At 35.5% G+C, this 16,924-nt stretch overlaps 1 protein-coding gene across 6 annotated transcripts in view; it reads right to left on the bottom strand.

Moving 5' to 3' along the window:
* The window catches only part of NFIB (nuclear factor I B), a 168,230-nt gene that overhangs the window by 23,818 nt on the left and 127,488 nt on the right, over positions 1-16,924 (bottom strand). For 2 of the 6 annotated variants that reach the window (XM_030969257.1, XM_030969259.1), the window contains exons 8-10: positions 16,579-16,763; positions 6,025-6,190; positions 2,447-2,529 (exon numbers count right to left, since the gene is read on the bottom strand). In XM_030969257.1, the coding sequence (XP_030825117.1) occupies positions 2,447-2,529; positions 6,025-6,190; positions 16,579-16,763 (434 nt within the window). The remainder of the gene's footprint in view (positions 1-2,446; positions 2,530-6,024; positions 6,191-16,578; positions 16,764-16,924) is intronic. The other 4 variants (XM_030969258.1, XM_030969261.1, XM_030969260.1 and 1 more) reach the window with 3 other exon arrangements.

Here is a 16,924-nt window from a genome sequence, read left to right as displayed (position 1 = left end):
ATTTCTGCCTTAGCAAAGGATAACCTTTGCTCTATTGAAGTCGTTCAGAGCATCTCAATGCTCTACGTTACTGTCTACACACACACACACACACACACACACGTGTGTGTGTGTGTGTGTGTGTGTGTGTGTGTGTGTGTGTGTGTGTGTATAGTCTATCATCTCTTTATATCACCTTTAGAATTGAGTGAAGGTAACTAATTCATTAGAAACATACTCATATGCCCATGTTTTATCCATCTGAAAAACTTTAAGTATTCTGTTCTTTCGGATAGTTTCAGCTGGGCATACTACTCGTTAATTTTCTACGCATCTGTCGGCATTCATACAGACAAACACACTCAGGCAAACACAGATATGTCCATTGCATATGTTAGAAGAGAATAGTGAGTTAAGAGCAAAGACAATAAAACATTGATATTTTTAAATATATTACATGGCTCATTGGTCACCAATTGATGCTCTTGGATTAATGTAATGAGACCATGAATCAATACACTTTAGAAAGGGGAACATTGGTTTAACACAGTACCATTAAATATTTTTTCTGTTTCTGAAGTGCATATGAGATTTAACTTAGTTTCCCCTTCCTTTTAAGCCATTTGGCCACATGTTTTACCATGGAAGGGAGTATCAGACACAACACATGTCAATACCAAAGACCTTTGAGATCCCCTTCACTTTAATGTTCCAAGGACACTGCTGAAATTTTGAAATCTATTTTGATCTACACAAAGACAAAAACAAACAGAAGATGCAAAACATCAGCAATATATATGTCAAGTTCAGCCAGGACAAAATTAAATATGCTTCTACTACTTTCTGGCATGTGATGAGATGTTTAGAAGTCTTTCCATGAGCTTGGAATGTGGAGTAGGCCTAAGCAGAAGCAGTGTGCAGAAAAAATTGTGTCCAAAAATTCAAAGGGGAAAAAACCATATTGCGCATCCCTAAATTAACAAGATGTCAGAGATATTTCAAAGAGCACTGTATAAAACTTCACAAGAACTCTAAAAATTGCATTCACTCTGCATAAAAAAGAGAGGTGTTGTGTGTGCTTTAAAAAACAATAATCATATGCTGTGTATCTTGGAAAAAAACCCATTTCATAGTAATTACAAAATATTTCATAATAAAAAATCTTTGAGAGGTTAAAAAAAGTCCAACAAAACAACATGGCAGAAAAGTTATTGGGAAATTAATGGCCGGAAGAGCCACTAATAGTCACTACATATTTTCATAATAAAAGTGTACAGATGTTTGAATTTAAGTCTTACTAGTTAAAACCATAGTTGGCAATGCATCAGCTATTTTGAATAAATTATCATCTTTATGATTTTCTCTGAACTCTGCATGTTGTGACCTTCAAAATGGACATACAGCCTCCTTGCCCTGTGAGTGGGTATGGATAGGGAGTTTCAGCTGAAGCAAGGGTCAGCTATATCTTAACGATGTAGAACAGGTAGGTTTTACTGAAAAATGAAACAGAAATGCATATAAACTGCTGACAGTAACATAAGTCTGAGAAAAAAATACAGTACGACAAATACCAAGGCCTATTTAACACCCTCTTTCTTATTGCCCCATTCAGCTTTTCTCCTTGTAACATTTTTATTGCTGCGAACTTCAAAGTCCTTTACTGTTAAGATCTAAGAGGAAAACAAACACACATCATAAAGTACATTAAAATACTAAAGGGTCTGAATTTATTTTTGAAATGTACCATTATGTATATGCATGGCCTTGCTACTGACTGCAGCTAATTTATTTGTATGCCATCATTAATCTCAGCTCTATATTTTCACAGTTTGGGTAAACACTTCATTTGCATTAAATTTGCAGCATTAATGAGATGTGAAATTTAAAATGCTACTTGAAATATAGATGATGTAAGAAACTAGAATAAAAATGTGTCTTTGTCACATTTGAAATCAGCTGACCAATTTAAACGTATTATGCTAGAAATGATTGTGTGCTGCCTTGAGAATTTGGTTTAACAACTGATCTTCTAAAAGTAAAATGAAGAAATGTGTTAAACATCTGGGGGAAAAGGAAACAAAACTTGAAAATAATAACCTGTATTTTTTGCTTTGAAAGTTATGCTTATTTTTATAAACTGATTTTGAAATTAGCATTTGTTTCTTAAACATCTCATTCTACTTCCTAAAATCCTATTAAAGATTAAATGTATGAACTCTTGAAAAATAAAATATTGAAAGAAACATATCCGGAGTTCCTTAAGATGGGACCAATCTAAGAAAGAAAGAATAGGCTGAACTCATATTTCTTAAAGCATTCAGTTTGTTTTGAATAAACATCATTTTCATGTGACAAATACTGAAAACCTCAAGATTTCAGTCTAATCCAAGATACCAGTGGCAGCATGTAGGAAGGTAATACCACAAAAGCTTCTCTACGTCATTACACCTATGTGAAACTTGCCCACCTGTTGCTGGTGTAGGAATGATGGGTCTCTTGGGCTTAGTCCCACATATCGATTGGCTTGGGATGTGCCTGAGGCTGTGTAGGCTGATTAAGGAAGAACAAAACATATTGATAAAAATACCAACCTATCATATCTATTACCTTGTGCAGGTACAGTACAAATATGAGAGATCCAGAGTTATGATTTTGCAATATATAGGAAGTGTCTTTGGCTTTTCTTTAAGAGAAAGCAAAAGAAATATTAGACCAAATTTGGAAAGGCATGTGTAAATTCCTATAAACTTCAATGGAAGCTGCATGTGTAAATCACAATGACGTCTCTTGACAATAGTAGTCCCTTTGGTTAATTTTTTTTCAAATTATTTCCTAATTTATTTATTTGAACTAATCACACTTTTAATTTCCATTATACCAATCTAAAGCAACGGTGAAATCACTGAAATTACAATGCTGGTCAGAAAATATGCATGATCACATTATTTTTATTTCTGTAAAGGCCCTGTTTTTACCAAGAAAGTACCAAACAACTGTAAAAGTAGAACATAAATTAGAACAAAAAGTTTGGTTTGCTTATGTCACAATAAATGAATTTTTGCAGTAATGGGATATTAATATTTTCCTAAGAAGGGAGCTAATTCTTACTGTGCAATAAAACAGAAAATATTCAACCACCATACATCAGAAAACAATATTTTCTGAGGCGAATGACTAAAACAATTCTCTCTCTACCTGCTTCAGAAGATTGAAGAAATCCATTTCTGAGAAGAAAGGGAATGTCAAGGGAAGCTAGGATTATCTCAGAGAATGGATCCTCCACCTGTAGGACAAATTCCTCTCTGGTCTCTCCCAGTAATTTCTAAAAGTCATTATGTTGTCATGTGGCACTTATCAAATAAGTCAGGTGGTCTTACTCAACTTCCCAGTGTGGAGATGTCCACACTGCAATCTGTAGCATCATAGCCTGGAAATTTGCTGGAAAACTAGCAAAGACTTAGCAAAACTACTAAAACTGGACAGACACATACAAGCATGCCAGTGAGAAGCCAGATGAGAGTACTTACTAAACTGGCCTGCTAATATTAAGTTCACATGGAAAAAAAAATAAGAAAATGTATTAATTTTTTAAAAAATTTAAAATTCTATATACAATGAATAGGCTTTACTGAAAAACTATAATAAGAATTAACCAATTATTAGAAGGAAGTTATTATGGAGGCCACAGGGTTCCACAAATATTATTTGTAAAGGCTGGTGTTCTTTCTCATTAATAAAGATTCTGCTATAGCACTTCAGAATGAAAAGCAGTGCAAATAATTTGTCAATTTCCATCACACTCAATAATAATGATAATTTTTTGTCTAAGTTATATAAATATATAACTATATGTATTTTGGACCAAACAATCAGTCAATTACTGCAAATAAAAGTAAAACTATGGTATAAATCATGCTAAGTGTTGATTTTCCCACTATGTTAACACCAGTAATCTGTGTGGTGGACCTATTATGACTGATAAATACAGTTTGACTGATAATACAGTTTATATGTATTCATACATAATTTATACATCAGAAGGACACAATCTCTCATTTTATTGTTATTTTCTTCATCAACAAGCTATATTTCTTCATTTTTTATGCTCTTACAGTTATCAACCCAGTGTCAAAAGCCTGTATCAAGGAGATAGTTTTCTGAGAATCATAATACACCTGAGCAGGTGAGGTGCTACACCTATCTTGTAGGCAGTACGGCCACATTCAAATAAAATTAGCACATAAGGATTTTTCTATTGTTATTTATGTGCTGTAGTGGCAAGAATTTTCTTGGAAACTGATATGGAAGCATGGAGGAAGCCTCATTTTATGTATCTAAGCCAAGGTGTTCTAAAGGTTCAGTGGGAATCAGCTACTCAGGTTCCCATGAGTTGCACAAGAAACTGGGTGATGATTTAATTGGAAAATATGATCTAAATAGTTCCCTTGGTAGTAGGACAATGTACAGATTAGGTATGCTTTCCTATAATGATGATTAAGGTCATATAACCAGAAAACATCCCAAAACAGTTCTGGCATTTACTGTGTTCTTTTTGCCATTTTTATCAGAAACCCTGACCTCATCTAAGAGATATGTACACCAAGCACAATCATGTCAAAGTAGAATGAAACCACAAATACTTGAAACTGTACAAGAACTTAGTTTTCTCAGTTTTCTGCTCTGGCGCAAATGTTTAGAGCAACAGCTTCTACTTTGCTGCTAAAACTAACTCTTCTTAAAAGGTCCAAAAACTGTACCACAAATCACCAGTGAAGCTACAGACATACTCCTAGCAAAACTCTTATACTTAAGACCTCTTAACAAAACTAATATACTGAAAGGACAGATAAAATGCTTCCATAAATACACATATATATATTTATTTTTTTATACTTGAGCAGTAGTTTCTCCAAAAGTTACTACTATCCTTTTATGATAAATGCTTAAAACAGTTTTCTCCTTTACATCTTATGCCTTTGAATCTCATGCCTTCCTCAGATGCTAATGAAAAATTTTAAAGTGGTAAAACACCTGAAAAGGACTGTGTAATCTCTCATGATTAATGGCAGACCAATAGTTAGGAGGTGCATTTAAAGTTCAACTATTAAATCGGTCTAGAACAAGTAATTTAAATGTTACAAATCCTAAAGACACTAATACTTTTAAAGACTGTTAAGATATTTTTCCAAGAATCTGGAAGTGTCTCCTAAAAATCTTCATGACTCTGTTAAATGCTGGTAACATGGCCATCTCAAATCCAAAAAAAAGTTCAAGGACAACAGAAATCCAGAACACAGTTAAAAAGCAGCATTCTGCACCACTTATTATGAATCCTCTGAAGGGAAGAAATTAGTCTAGATATTTGCCTCTATTTCTAGAACTGCAATTCCATTGAAGATAATAGGACAAATAACATGACCCTATGTGTAGTAAACAAATTAAAATATTTAATTAGTTAGAGTTTGTTACTTTCTATTTTAAAAAACAAAAAGCACATACAGTGGATCTACCATCCCTTGTAGAAATGACAAGGAATGAAAATTTTCTTTTGCCACAACAGTTTTTTTTTCTAAAAATGACACAACCTATATTAACATGCAATTATCATAGCTCAGATTCAGTATGTGTTGTAACAAGGTTTGATTTCTGTAGGAAAGTTCATTGAGGAGCAAATTATCCAGTCCCTGTTAGGAATTCCATCTGTGGGTCTTTGTAAAACCTTACTGTCTGGGTGTGCTTCTCAATGGCTTAACAATGTCCACCTCAGATGAAAAAACACATTTTCTTTTCCTTAAATAGTGGTCAAATATGCAGGCTTTTCCTTTTCATTTTGCTTGTCATGTCACAAACTTTGGTTTGTGTAACATGATCCATTGGTTGAAATTTTGGGAGGAAAAGTTTTGCAGTCAGACCATGTTTGCTCTCCATGTAAAATGATGAGCACCCACTTGGTCAAATAGTAGGAAAAGGCGCCTTTTTCTGGCCTCAATTTGAAATAATTTCAAATTTTTGATGGACATTTTTGTTTCCTAAAGAAATACTTACTGGTTGCTGTAGGTGAAGATGCCTCACCTTCAGTGGATGTAGTGATGGGTTTAGTATCTGTCATGGTCAGGGTCACAGGTCGCACCGCACTGTGATGGGGAGAGGGTGCCAAAACTGGAGTAAAATGGCCAGGCACTTTCCCTACTACTTGACCACTGCTGTTAGGCTACAAAACAAAACCAAAAGAATGCCTTGTGAAACATACATGTTGTGTTTAAGGAGCCTACCTATCTTAGGGATTTCCAGAATTGCCCATCATCATAGCACCTTGTGTTTTTGAATGTGCTGCTCTAAATAGGCTATGTATTTCCATGTGATATTTTCACCAGGCAGGTCCCTTTTCAGATAAGTAGTACTTTTTGGATGCTTAGGTAGCAGTACTTTTCGGTAAGCAGTCTTCCACATTCTTCCTACCTGGGTGCACATGCCTCAGATTGTTTCAAAATATTTTTGCTGCTCATGCAGTGTCTGTGAACCAAAATCCCATGACAGCAGGAGTAAACTGACCAGGCACAGGCCCTAATGTATGAAGTATTAAGAGCAAATAACTGATGTAAAACCTCTGTTTTCACACGCCATACCACTCTGACTTGGAGGATAACCAAGACTTGACCACAGTTGTCCACAGAGGTTACTCACACTGGGAGGCTAACTAATGATTCACAATTTGGGAATAGGGTGGAGGGTTTGGATATGATGCACTACCATGTACACATTATAATATCTGGCAAAAAGCCACCTACTAAAAACACATAAGTGTTTAATAATGGGAACTTTGCAAGTCAAGAGTACAATAGGTAACACATCTTTCATAGATACAAGAGGTTGTCTGCATATGACCTTATGGCAGGTACAGGTCAAGAAGGAAATATGGTACTTTCTACATGTAGGCACATCTGAATATGGCAATGTTGACTGGTAAATATATGTTTATCCAGTGCCTAAACATACCTTAGACATTCTGCATCACTGCAAATACTCCAAGGGTAAATAACTTGCAATAAAAACTAGCACATAGTAAATAGTTTTTACAACAGCAGCTGATAACTTCTGTCTTAAACTGATTGTGTGCTCTATGAGTCACAAGTATTTTAAAAGAGTCATACAAACATGAAATGCTGGGAATCTGTTAATCAGAAGCATCGTGTCAAATTAAGATAACCTAAAGACATGCAGTGATAAAGGACACAATTCAACTGATTCAGGGAAAGGTTAAAGGAGGTAAGCATGACTATGGTAATGAAATAATAACTGGACTGACACAATTACCACAAGTATGTGAGAAGTATAAACACATAGAAGAGGAAGGAATTATTTGGAAAAGACAGGAAATGCATACTTGGGGTAATGGAATGAAATTGAGAAGGAGGAAATTTAAAATTATTAGCACAAGAAACTTCCTGGCAGTATGATTCAGTAAACTTTGCAAATGCACCCAAGGGAGAGCCTTGTTTAGGACATCTAAAGCTAAATTAGCAGAAAACACTAGAAAATAATACAAGCACAAATGGAAACCAATATGGTATCCATAGGAACATATAGCAGTTAGCTGACTAACTCCTCTCTCCAAAATCACAAGCCTTATAATGAAAAATAACAGAAAAAACCCACACTAATTATGAGCGGCAAACTACCCCTCCTATTGAGAAAAGGTCGCTCTCTAGACACAACTCTTGTCAGGAAGACATGCTCACTAAGTTGGACTGGATTTTCACTGTGCTTCTAGGGAGTCTGTTGCAGATGCAAGCCTCTGCTCCTGTCCTGGCAGCCCAGCTGTCCTCACAGCCTGCTGGAGGGAGTACCACCTCTCAGCTGCATCTGGTAGCTTGTAGGTGGAGTCTCTGACCTGCAACCACAAGGCTGCCTTAGAAGCCTTAGCTTATGTGGTGTGCTAACATCACAAAAGTAGCTGAGAATCTCTTACCAAAATGATCAACTTTTATTAAAACTAAGAAAAAGATTCTGTGAAGTGTATGGATTTAAACAGACAGTATAATCAGCTTACAAAAGCAGCTGTCTCCAAAGACAGACAAGAATAAATTAGAATAAATTAAAATAAATTAGAAGATCATGGGAGACCATGATGATTTACAGAAATATATCTCCTTATATTGTACTGTAGTGATCCCAGCCAGGGATCCAGTGGCTCACATGGACCTCAGCTTTGCCCTTATCCATATGGCCCAAATGAGCAAACACACTCTTTGTTCAGACAAAGATTAAGAAAAAGATTATACTTATACCCCATTTTCTTCTAAACCAAATTCTTCCCTGTGTGATAACATAATGGCAGTGCAGTACATCACCCCATTCCAACCAAATAGAGGATGAAAACCCGTGCTTGTTGACAGCCATAGAGGATTTACCAGTGATTTCAGTACATGTAATTTGTGATCCCCCACACCAAGCACCTCCATTTCTTTTTCTTTCTTAATTCCCCAAATTTCCTCCTAAGTGGAAGTTCTATATCTGTCTCACATGTAAAAGAGAGTGCAGATGCAGTACAATGACACTGAGGTCTTCTATTCACAGAAAAGAAACCTCTGAGGTAAAAAACAGTGAAAACTTGTTACTTTAGTAAGTTTAATTATTATATTTCAAGACTTCACACTCTGCACATTAGATTTCAAATCCATTTGTAGGTAAGCACATACCTGGTGTGAAGTTTACAAATACAATTCCTCTTCAAGAGTCGAGCTGTCTTTGAGATGTAAACCAAGGTCCTCCTTTTGACAAAGGTTTTCATAGGAAATGGTACACTTGAAATTTGCTTTAAACTTCAGTGTTTTTTGTGAGTGTGCTACTTTTGAAAACAGAGTTTATGAATGGTACTCTCATACTCTCACAAATTCTATTAGAGTAACATGTCTCATAAGAAGCCTTCAAAAAACATCCATTTTTTTTTTCTTGCATGCAGTGAACAAGAGTGGAGCAATTAACCAAACTAATATTTAAGTTATCATAACTAGTTTTTGCAGCTTAAGATTGGAAAAGTACTCCTAAAAAACAGATCATGTAATTGCCTCAGAGTTTTTGCTTTGGCCTGTCTTCAGATTGATGCAGATAGTGCTACATCAGTTTATACTCAATTCACGCTTCCATGGTTATCTTTGAAACACAAAATTAAAATGATAGCAGTACAAGCTCATGAACATTGGCTCTCTCAAGCGTCTCAAGTCCTCCGAGCTGCTTTAAGTTTTCAGTCCAAAAAGGGAAACCCTTTTGTCAGAAACAGCTCCTTCATAATCTTGTGGAAAAATGACAGCTAGAAAGAATCTCTGTGACCTATTCTCCTTTTATCCTTTACAGTTATATCAAACAATATTTTAGCATGGAAACTACATTTCTACCACTTGAATTAAAAGTACTTACAAATACTTACAGTATTTCATTTAACACAAATTAATTTTTTCCTTATACAAAACAAATTCAATATTCTAGTTCCAGTTTTCCTCAAGAGATTCTTACAGACAAATGCATTGCAGGTGAGGAATCAGCTGTTACCATCAAATAGGGTATCAATATGTCTATGTCATGAATTCATAGAGGTGATGCCTGAGGCATAAACCTCAAGCAAATTCCATAGAGGCAGCTGTGTTAGATAAACAAGCTGTGCATTGGAAAATTTGTGAGGAAAAGAAGTAAACATAATGAAGGTCTGGGAAATTTAGCCCCTATTTATGCACGCATACATTTCTCTACTCTTGGATTAAACGCCAATTTGATTTTCAGATCTGTTATCATTATGATCTTTTTTAATTCCACCATCTTGGTTTGCCACAGTTTAATTCATTTATGTGCCCAAAGGCGAAGTCAAGTTGCATTTGCTGTCACAGCTATAAGTAACTCAGAATGTCAGACTGTTGTTATCTGATGGCGTGCACTGAGCACGTTTTATTTTAATCCTCAGGTCTGAAGTCTGAACAGAAACCTGTAACCAATATGAATATTGACTTTCTTAGAGTCAGAAATCACTGTATCTCTTTTCCCTGATAGGATTTTTGAACATATTTATAATCAGTATTTAATCAACCTCCTTTCAGATTTTGTTCATATACATCCCCAAAATCAGCATATTTAACCTTTGTTATTCAGATACAATTCAGGACAGTGTTGTTTCATATAGTCTACTACTTTCAGTGTTACAAAAAAATATTTCTGATGCTATAATGAAATAGAAACTACTAACATCTACAGATGACCTAACCAAACACAACAAAAGTTTGAAACATCTATTAAAAAAATTTACATGAACTATTTATTGCTAAATTATAATATATATTTGATGCTCACATATACACTTTTTTTTAAAATTGTATTTATACTTCTCAATTCCAAATGAAGTAATCCAGTTTTCCTTGAAATCTTAAGTACAAATCACCTGCAAACAAATAATTAACAAAGGCCAGAAATTATATTAAGCTGTGCATGCCCTAGGTATAGTTACGTATGAAACTCTGCTAGGTGTTTCAGAAATAAGTTTCAAGGCTTAACAAAACATTCTATTACTCCATCTAACCACTACAATTGGAGGATAATATATTTGCTTTTCAAAACACAGGTTTTTAATAGAAATTCTGTGTTTCACAATTTTAACATATTATAGCTAGGTGATAAACCAGTGAATGCAGTTTAGTCAAACTGGATATCATGCATTTGGAAATAGCATTTCACCCATTTCGTCTCAAGAATTCTGTTTGCTTGTAAAGGCAAAATTCTGGTATGGAATTCTGTTTGCTTGTAAAGGTGAGATTCCAGTATTATGGCAAAAAATATTACTATAAAACCCTATGGCAGAGTAGTTTTGAGAAGGCTGATTGAATTAATTTTGTTGAAGAACGTATAGGAGATACAGTTTTGGATATTTTGGTCCTTTGTTCCCATACCAAATATCTTACATTAAAAATTGTTTACTAGACACACCTCTGAACCTGGAGATCATAGTTGATAAGTTCTGTTTTTGAGCCCAGGTCATTGTGCTGCACAGTGCCCATGGAGAGTGATGAATGTTTTAGAAAATTGACAACTGAAAGAAATCAGAAATATCTTCCATTTTTCTAATTTCTCTCTCTTCTTTTTGTCTAGGACACCCCAATGCTCTATCACCTCTAAAAATCGAATGGGCATGTTATTCCCCCACCAGACATAGCTGAATGGTACAGCAGTCAGTTTCACAAAATGTGTGAAACACATATCCTCAGTTTATCACCCACCTGACTAATAATGATGCTTTTGAGACTCTGCTAAACATAAGGAAATGGCATTACTAGAGTACCACCAGTGCGACTGTAGAAAATACTGTAGGGCAGTTTGAACCTGGTGGGTTCCGTAAAGGATTTGCTTCTCATAAATCAAGGCTGCACAGGTTTCCTTTCTGCTATTGAACACGAAGGTAGCAACAGGAATGCACTTTTTCTTCTTTTAGTGTCCCTTACCACTTTTCAGCAGAATGAATCTCCTGAGCTTTCCTATTAAGAATCTGAGTAACTCATTGTGGCAGCAGATCTTACACAGACCTCTCAAATACCACACCAGAGTTTCGTGCGGTATGACATGCAGCTACCTGCATAAAAATTAGAGAAATACACATTGCTGCCAGTTCTTGGCTGACAACATCCCTACTGTGCTTTCTATAAGAAATCAAGGTGTCGACTTTGATCTTAAAAGGCCAAAGTCTCATTCATTTGGTGAACTGATGTATGAATTTTCATCTTGATGTAACGCTGCTGAAACTAAGAGCAACTGTAGAGTTTCAACAATCCATGTTCAGACATGGATCTCATAAGACGGGCTAGAGTCCTACATCCTGAATCACCATTTTACCTGTGATAAACTTTACCTGGGTAAGTTGGGGTGACAGAAGCATGGGAAAGGAATTTTCTTTGTAGATAAATGTTCAAAAGATATTTTTATATTACATAGTATTTCATGCACTCTAGAGAATTAAACTCATTCATTTAGAGCAGATTAAATACAAGATAATAATTTACAACTGCAATTAAATCTTAAAACGGCTTGTCAGTCGATAGTGTTAAGCTAGGACTCAATCTTTGCCTCCCAATCACAATTAAAAACTGCACATTGCCTTATTTAATCTTCAATATTTTCTTAAAAATTACAAGGAAAGACTTGCTCAAGAAGCTGAAAATTATTAAACATCAACAAATAAAAGAGGTCCTAGCTATACCAAAGAAACCACATACACACAATTTTGCATGTTTTGGCTTATTCTGCTAGTACTGTCCCAAGAATCAAGAGCAAACACTTTGACCAACCCAAAGAAAGCCCCACAAGATCCCTTCATCAGCACCAAATGACTGTAATTATTGTATTGAAGAATGTAAGACAAAGCATCTGCCTAGAACCCCTGGAGAATGTTCCTTTCATTGAACAAAATGTTCAGTATCCCAATCCATTATAGGAGGAAAATAAGTGGCCTCATCAGCTTCCAGAAACAACTATTCTCAAGCGCTTCAGATATTTCTGTCTTCAGACAAAGGTAAAACCAATGAAAGGATAAAGCTGCAAACTAGCCCACTCTGCAATAAAGTATGTTTTATCAGACACAGGAATTTTAGGCAAATATGTAGTCATATATACTGTAAATATGCAGCAGTTCACAGTAAATAACACATGTAAGCCAGTTTTTGTAAGAAGAATACAGTCCAATACTTAAATCACATCAACTTCAGCTAATTTTACCATATCATGAAAACAGTATATTTCATCACAAATATCACAACATTTGAGATAAGGTTACAGAAAAACTGTGCCCTTCATAATAAGATACTCAAAAAGCTTGGAAGATTGTTTGGTTCAGTTAGAAAAAAAGATAATTCTTACTGACACCAGGATGTTCCTCAGTAGGAACCTCAACTGTTTGCTTTACTGCATTTTCTTTATCACACTTGTGGATCCTTTTTCTGTGATTCGCCACACCTTCATCAGGAAATTATTCCATTTAACTCAACTGTGAATTATGGTTGGAGGTTTTGGTTTTGATTTCAGCCACCTAAGTGATGTTGTGCTTGACTATTTTTTCAAGCTCATTGGAGATCTTATTTTGATACTGTATATGATTCCTACACTCCTGAGTAATAATGAATTTCATGTGTGTGCAGATTTGTGTGCATGTGTGCATCTGTACTTGTGTACACAAATACACAGGAGGTAATATTTTCTAAGATTAAAAGATTCACCCATCTGGAATCATTCAAAAAGGAAATACATGCTGGAAATTTGTGGTAGCTTTGAAAACCTCACTCTGCATGGGTAAACCCCATAGGAGGATTAGACACATATCAAATCGATTAGTTTTTTGATGAAACTTGCATTGAATAATCAGTATCAGTCAGGGACACCTGTACCCCATCATAATGCAGATCCATACTCACACATAAAATCTCAACCAGTAACATGAGTATCTAGCTAAGAAGAAAAGCATCGAAATAAATATACTAGAAAGGGCTTAGCAGAAATTCTAAATTAGTGGAAAGTACAACAGTTTTCTCAAAACCCTGGGAACTTACCAGACTACTAGCTTGAGACAAGTCCAGCTCTATATCTAACAAGATCTATTTCTGTTCAGTACATTTGTTTGTTTATTCTCCATATTGAGCAAGGGATGAAAAGCAGATATTCATGAAACCGGCAGCAACAGCTCCCTTTTGTTTAGGATCATCCATTGTTGAACCATTTTTCACTGCAGCCAAAGGGCCTGTTTGAACTTCCTGACTGTTCATCACACATAATTTGGACTATTTAACATTATGTCAAGAAAATTGCTCAGTGCTTACCATAATGGGAACCTATGAGATCTCTATATCCTTGAACTAATTTTCCTTAAAGTATTCCATTGAATAGCATGACTGTCTCCCTATAATCAGTGCAGCAGTAATGTAATTAATCTCAAAATTGCTGTGGGGAGTACAAGGCATCTCAGCTGCTTGTCGTAACAATCTAAATTAGTGTATTACTGAAAGATGTTCAGGAGGAACAGTTCATTTTAGGTAAATGCTGTCAGGGTATCCATACTTTCTATTTCTACAGCTAAATTAAAACTATCATCATAGTTCTCCTTTTGAAATCCAAATGAGTATGTTTTGAGGTGGGAAAGTATAATTAAATTTAATGTGGTATTCCTACAGATGCAGTTTTGAATTTTATAATAATTAAATTTGTTTGAATAAAAATTCGTGTTTTATTTAGAAAAGAAAAACGGGTTTGGCTCAAAGCATCCTATTGTATCAGAACAATTCCCTTTTGTCACTGAAACTTCACAGACAGTTGCTTCTTTTTCCTAAGCAAAAAATTAATCCTGCTGTTTTATTTTTCATACAGCCAAACTTTAACTATTTTATTTAGTCATATTTTGACTAGGCATGCAACTGCTCGAACTTACAGCAAATCTAAGAGATAAACTTCAAAGAATTAAATTTTTTAAATATTCCACTAATAACAGTAATTAATGGTAATAAATTATGGTGAATATATGATGCAGATGACTGAAATTGCATCTTTTGTGTCATTTACCCTATCTTCTCCTGTCAGGAGCTAAACCAAATCTCAAATGAAATGAAAAAAATTGCCCTAAAAAAAGGTTATGAAAAACAATGAAAGTAGTAAACTTGGGCTAGTTAAATCTGTTATTCCCTACGGAATACACAAAAATATGAAGTCTTCTCAGCTTGCTACTACTCTGTAAAAAATCATCAGACCACAATTTAATCTTTTAAGGTCAAAAGATTATTTTTTCAACCAGAGGTAAGGGAAAAGAGTTGGGCAAAAAGTTGAAAGCATAACTCCTGCTCAATTAATATACTCTCCAATGTTAAAATCATAAGACAGCACATTTTTCAACTGAAAGAAAGTTAGATACTTCATTTAGATGTAGTTTTTTTCAGTAATGATCCTAAGTGGGATGTGGAACAATCCAGAGAGATTATCACCTAATCTGCTCTTTTAACATATATAAGAAATCAAAATGTAAGTAAAACAAGCACTGAATAATTAAAGAAATGCATAACAGTAAGGGCCTGATTTAATTTGCATAATTTTTCCTTAATAGTGCCTAATTAAGACATCAGTTTAAAAAAAAAATCCAACAGAACTCTGAGATTTTCTGCACTGAATTAAAGCTAAGGATTTTTAATGGGTGTCTTAATTAGACTTTGTTATTCATGGAAATTTTACACAAATTAAAATCAGGTCCTGCATGCAACATTCCCAGCTGAGTCTCAGAAAAAATGCTATACAGGATTGAAAGAATTTTAATCCATGTGCGGATAGCAATTTGTATTCTGAAGTCAACATATACTGCGTTCAGTTTTTTGTTTAATTTGCAGTAATACTGTAACAAGCAAAACCCACATAGTTAGAATTTCTTTCTTCAAAGTAAATTTTGATTTTACAGGCTCACCTTTTTTCCTTTTTTTTTTTTTTTGTTAATTAAATATATAGGAAGTCATGCAGCTGGACCAGGAAATTAGCCCATGGTGACAATAGTCACCGTGAACAGTCTGCACAGTCCAAAGTATACATATCTGTTATTCAACTGAGAAAGTTTGATTCAGTCTCAAGTTCTAAGGCTGCTGTAACCAAAATGAATGCTGCAAGGCCTGTCATTACTGGTGAAAAAAAACCAACCTAAGCCCAAAACAAAACACTGTCATAGCAACCCCTTCATCCCTGCTAAGTCCTTCCAAAGGAACCTAACTCTTAGTAGAAGGAAACCTGTCTCCAGTTTACATACCTAAGGCTCTTCCAAAAAAACATGCTAAAGCACAAGCAACAGGGCTCCACAAGAGCCTTTTAGGAAAGGCATCAAAAAAATAACAGCCTGAGCAGCAAAGATTACATTACACTGATATTGGACATACTCCAGGTATTGACAGACCAAGTCTCAACTGCAGTTTATGCTGTAGTGCAAATCACATGGTAACTGTGCGGGCTGATGCTATCATGGAAAGCAGTTTTGCACAGAGACCTTCACAAATGACTTTACTAACGAAAAACATGTAAATTTCCAATATCAGACACAACTTTGAACCCATGCAGTTGCCAGGAATACATCTGCTACAGCATGCTCTAAAAGGGAAGAAAAAAGAATTTGTATGTGTTGTTCTCACTATGCAAAGAAATATCAGTGCCTATGGAACAGGGCAAGTACTAGCTGGCGAGAGTTTACTTTCATTGCCAGGCTATTAATATACCTGTATGTCCACGTGTGTACTTGGTCATGTGTGTGTACCAGCACACTCCTTGCAGTGGACCTTTGCCTCTGGTGGCCCCACCTGCAGGAGGGGTGCAGGACCAGGACCTGCCCTGTTGCTGCTGGCAGGGCTTTCAGTAGAGTATTTTTCTTACACTTGACAGAAGAAAACAAGTAAATATGATTAACCTGCACCCTCGATTCAATCAGGATAAGTTGTCACTTATATAGCAGCTCCAGATTTCTCTGACACCTGAACAGGCTAGGCATCAGTCTAGATGCCTTGAAAGACGCATATTCCTCACAGAACTGATTTTGGAGTTATTGACATAATTTTACAGTACCTGGCTGGTCTGCGGGCTGGACGGGTCGTAAGAAGGTACATAGTTCTTCAGAGTATCCTGAGGATTCAGGTGGGGAGGATATCTGATCGTTGGATGAGAGAAGTAGCTAGATGGGGCAGGAGGGAGAATAGCTTGTGCTGGAAATGGCAATGGTGAAGGTGGAGGTGGAGTTCTAGTTGAGATGACTGGAGAAGATAAAATAAAATTAAAATTACTTCGCATCTTGTTTCTTCTAAAATTCTTCACCTCTGTGTTACAGCAAAAAAAATAAAAAGTCAGTTATAAATCAATGTATTGAACTCCTGATTAATGGCATTTTTACAGAAAAACTTAATGCCCTCACATT

Source organism: Camarhynchus parvulus, chromosome Z, assembly GCF_901933205.1.
Source record: "Camarhynchus parvulus chromosome Z, STF_HiC, whole genome shotgun sequence".
In the NCBI taxonomy this organism is placed as follows: Eukaryota; Metazoa; Chordata; class Aves; order Passeriformes; family Thraupidae; genus Camarhynchus; species Camarhynchus parvulus.
The sequence above is the reverse complement of the archived record's forward strand: the minus strand, read 5'-3'. Positions and strand labels throughout refer to the sequence as shown.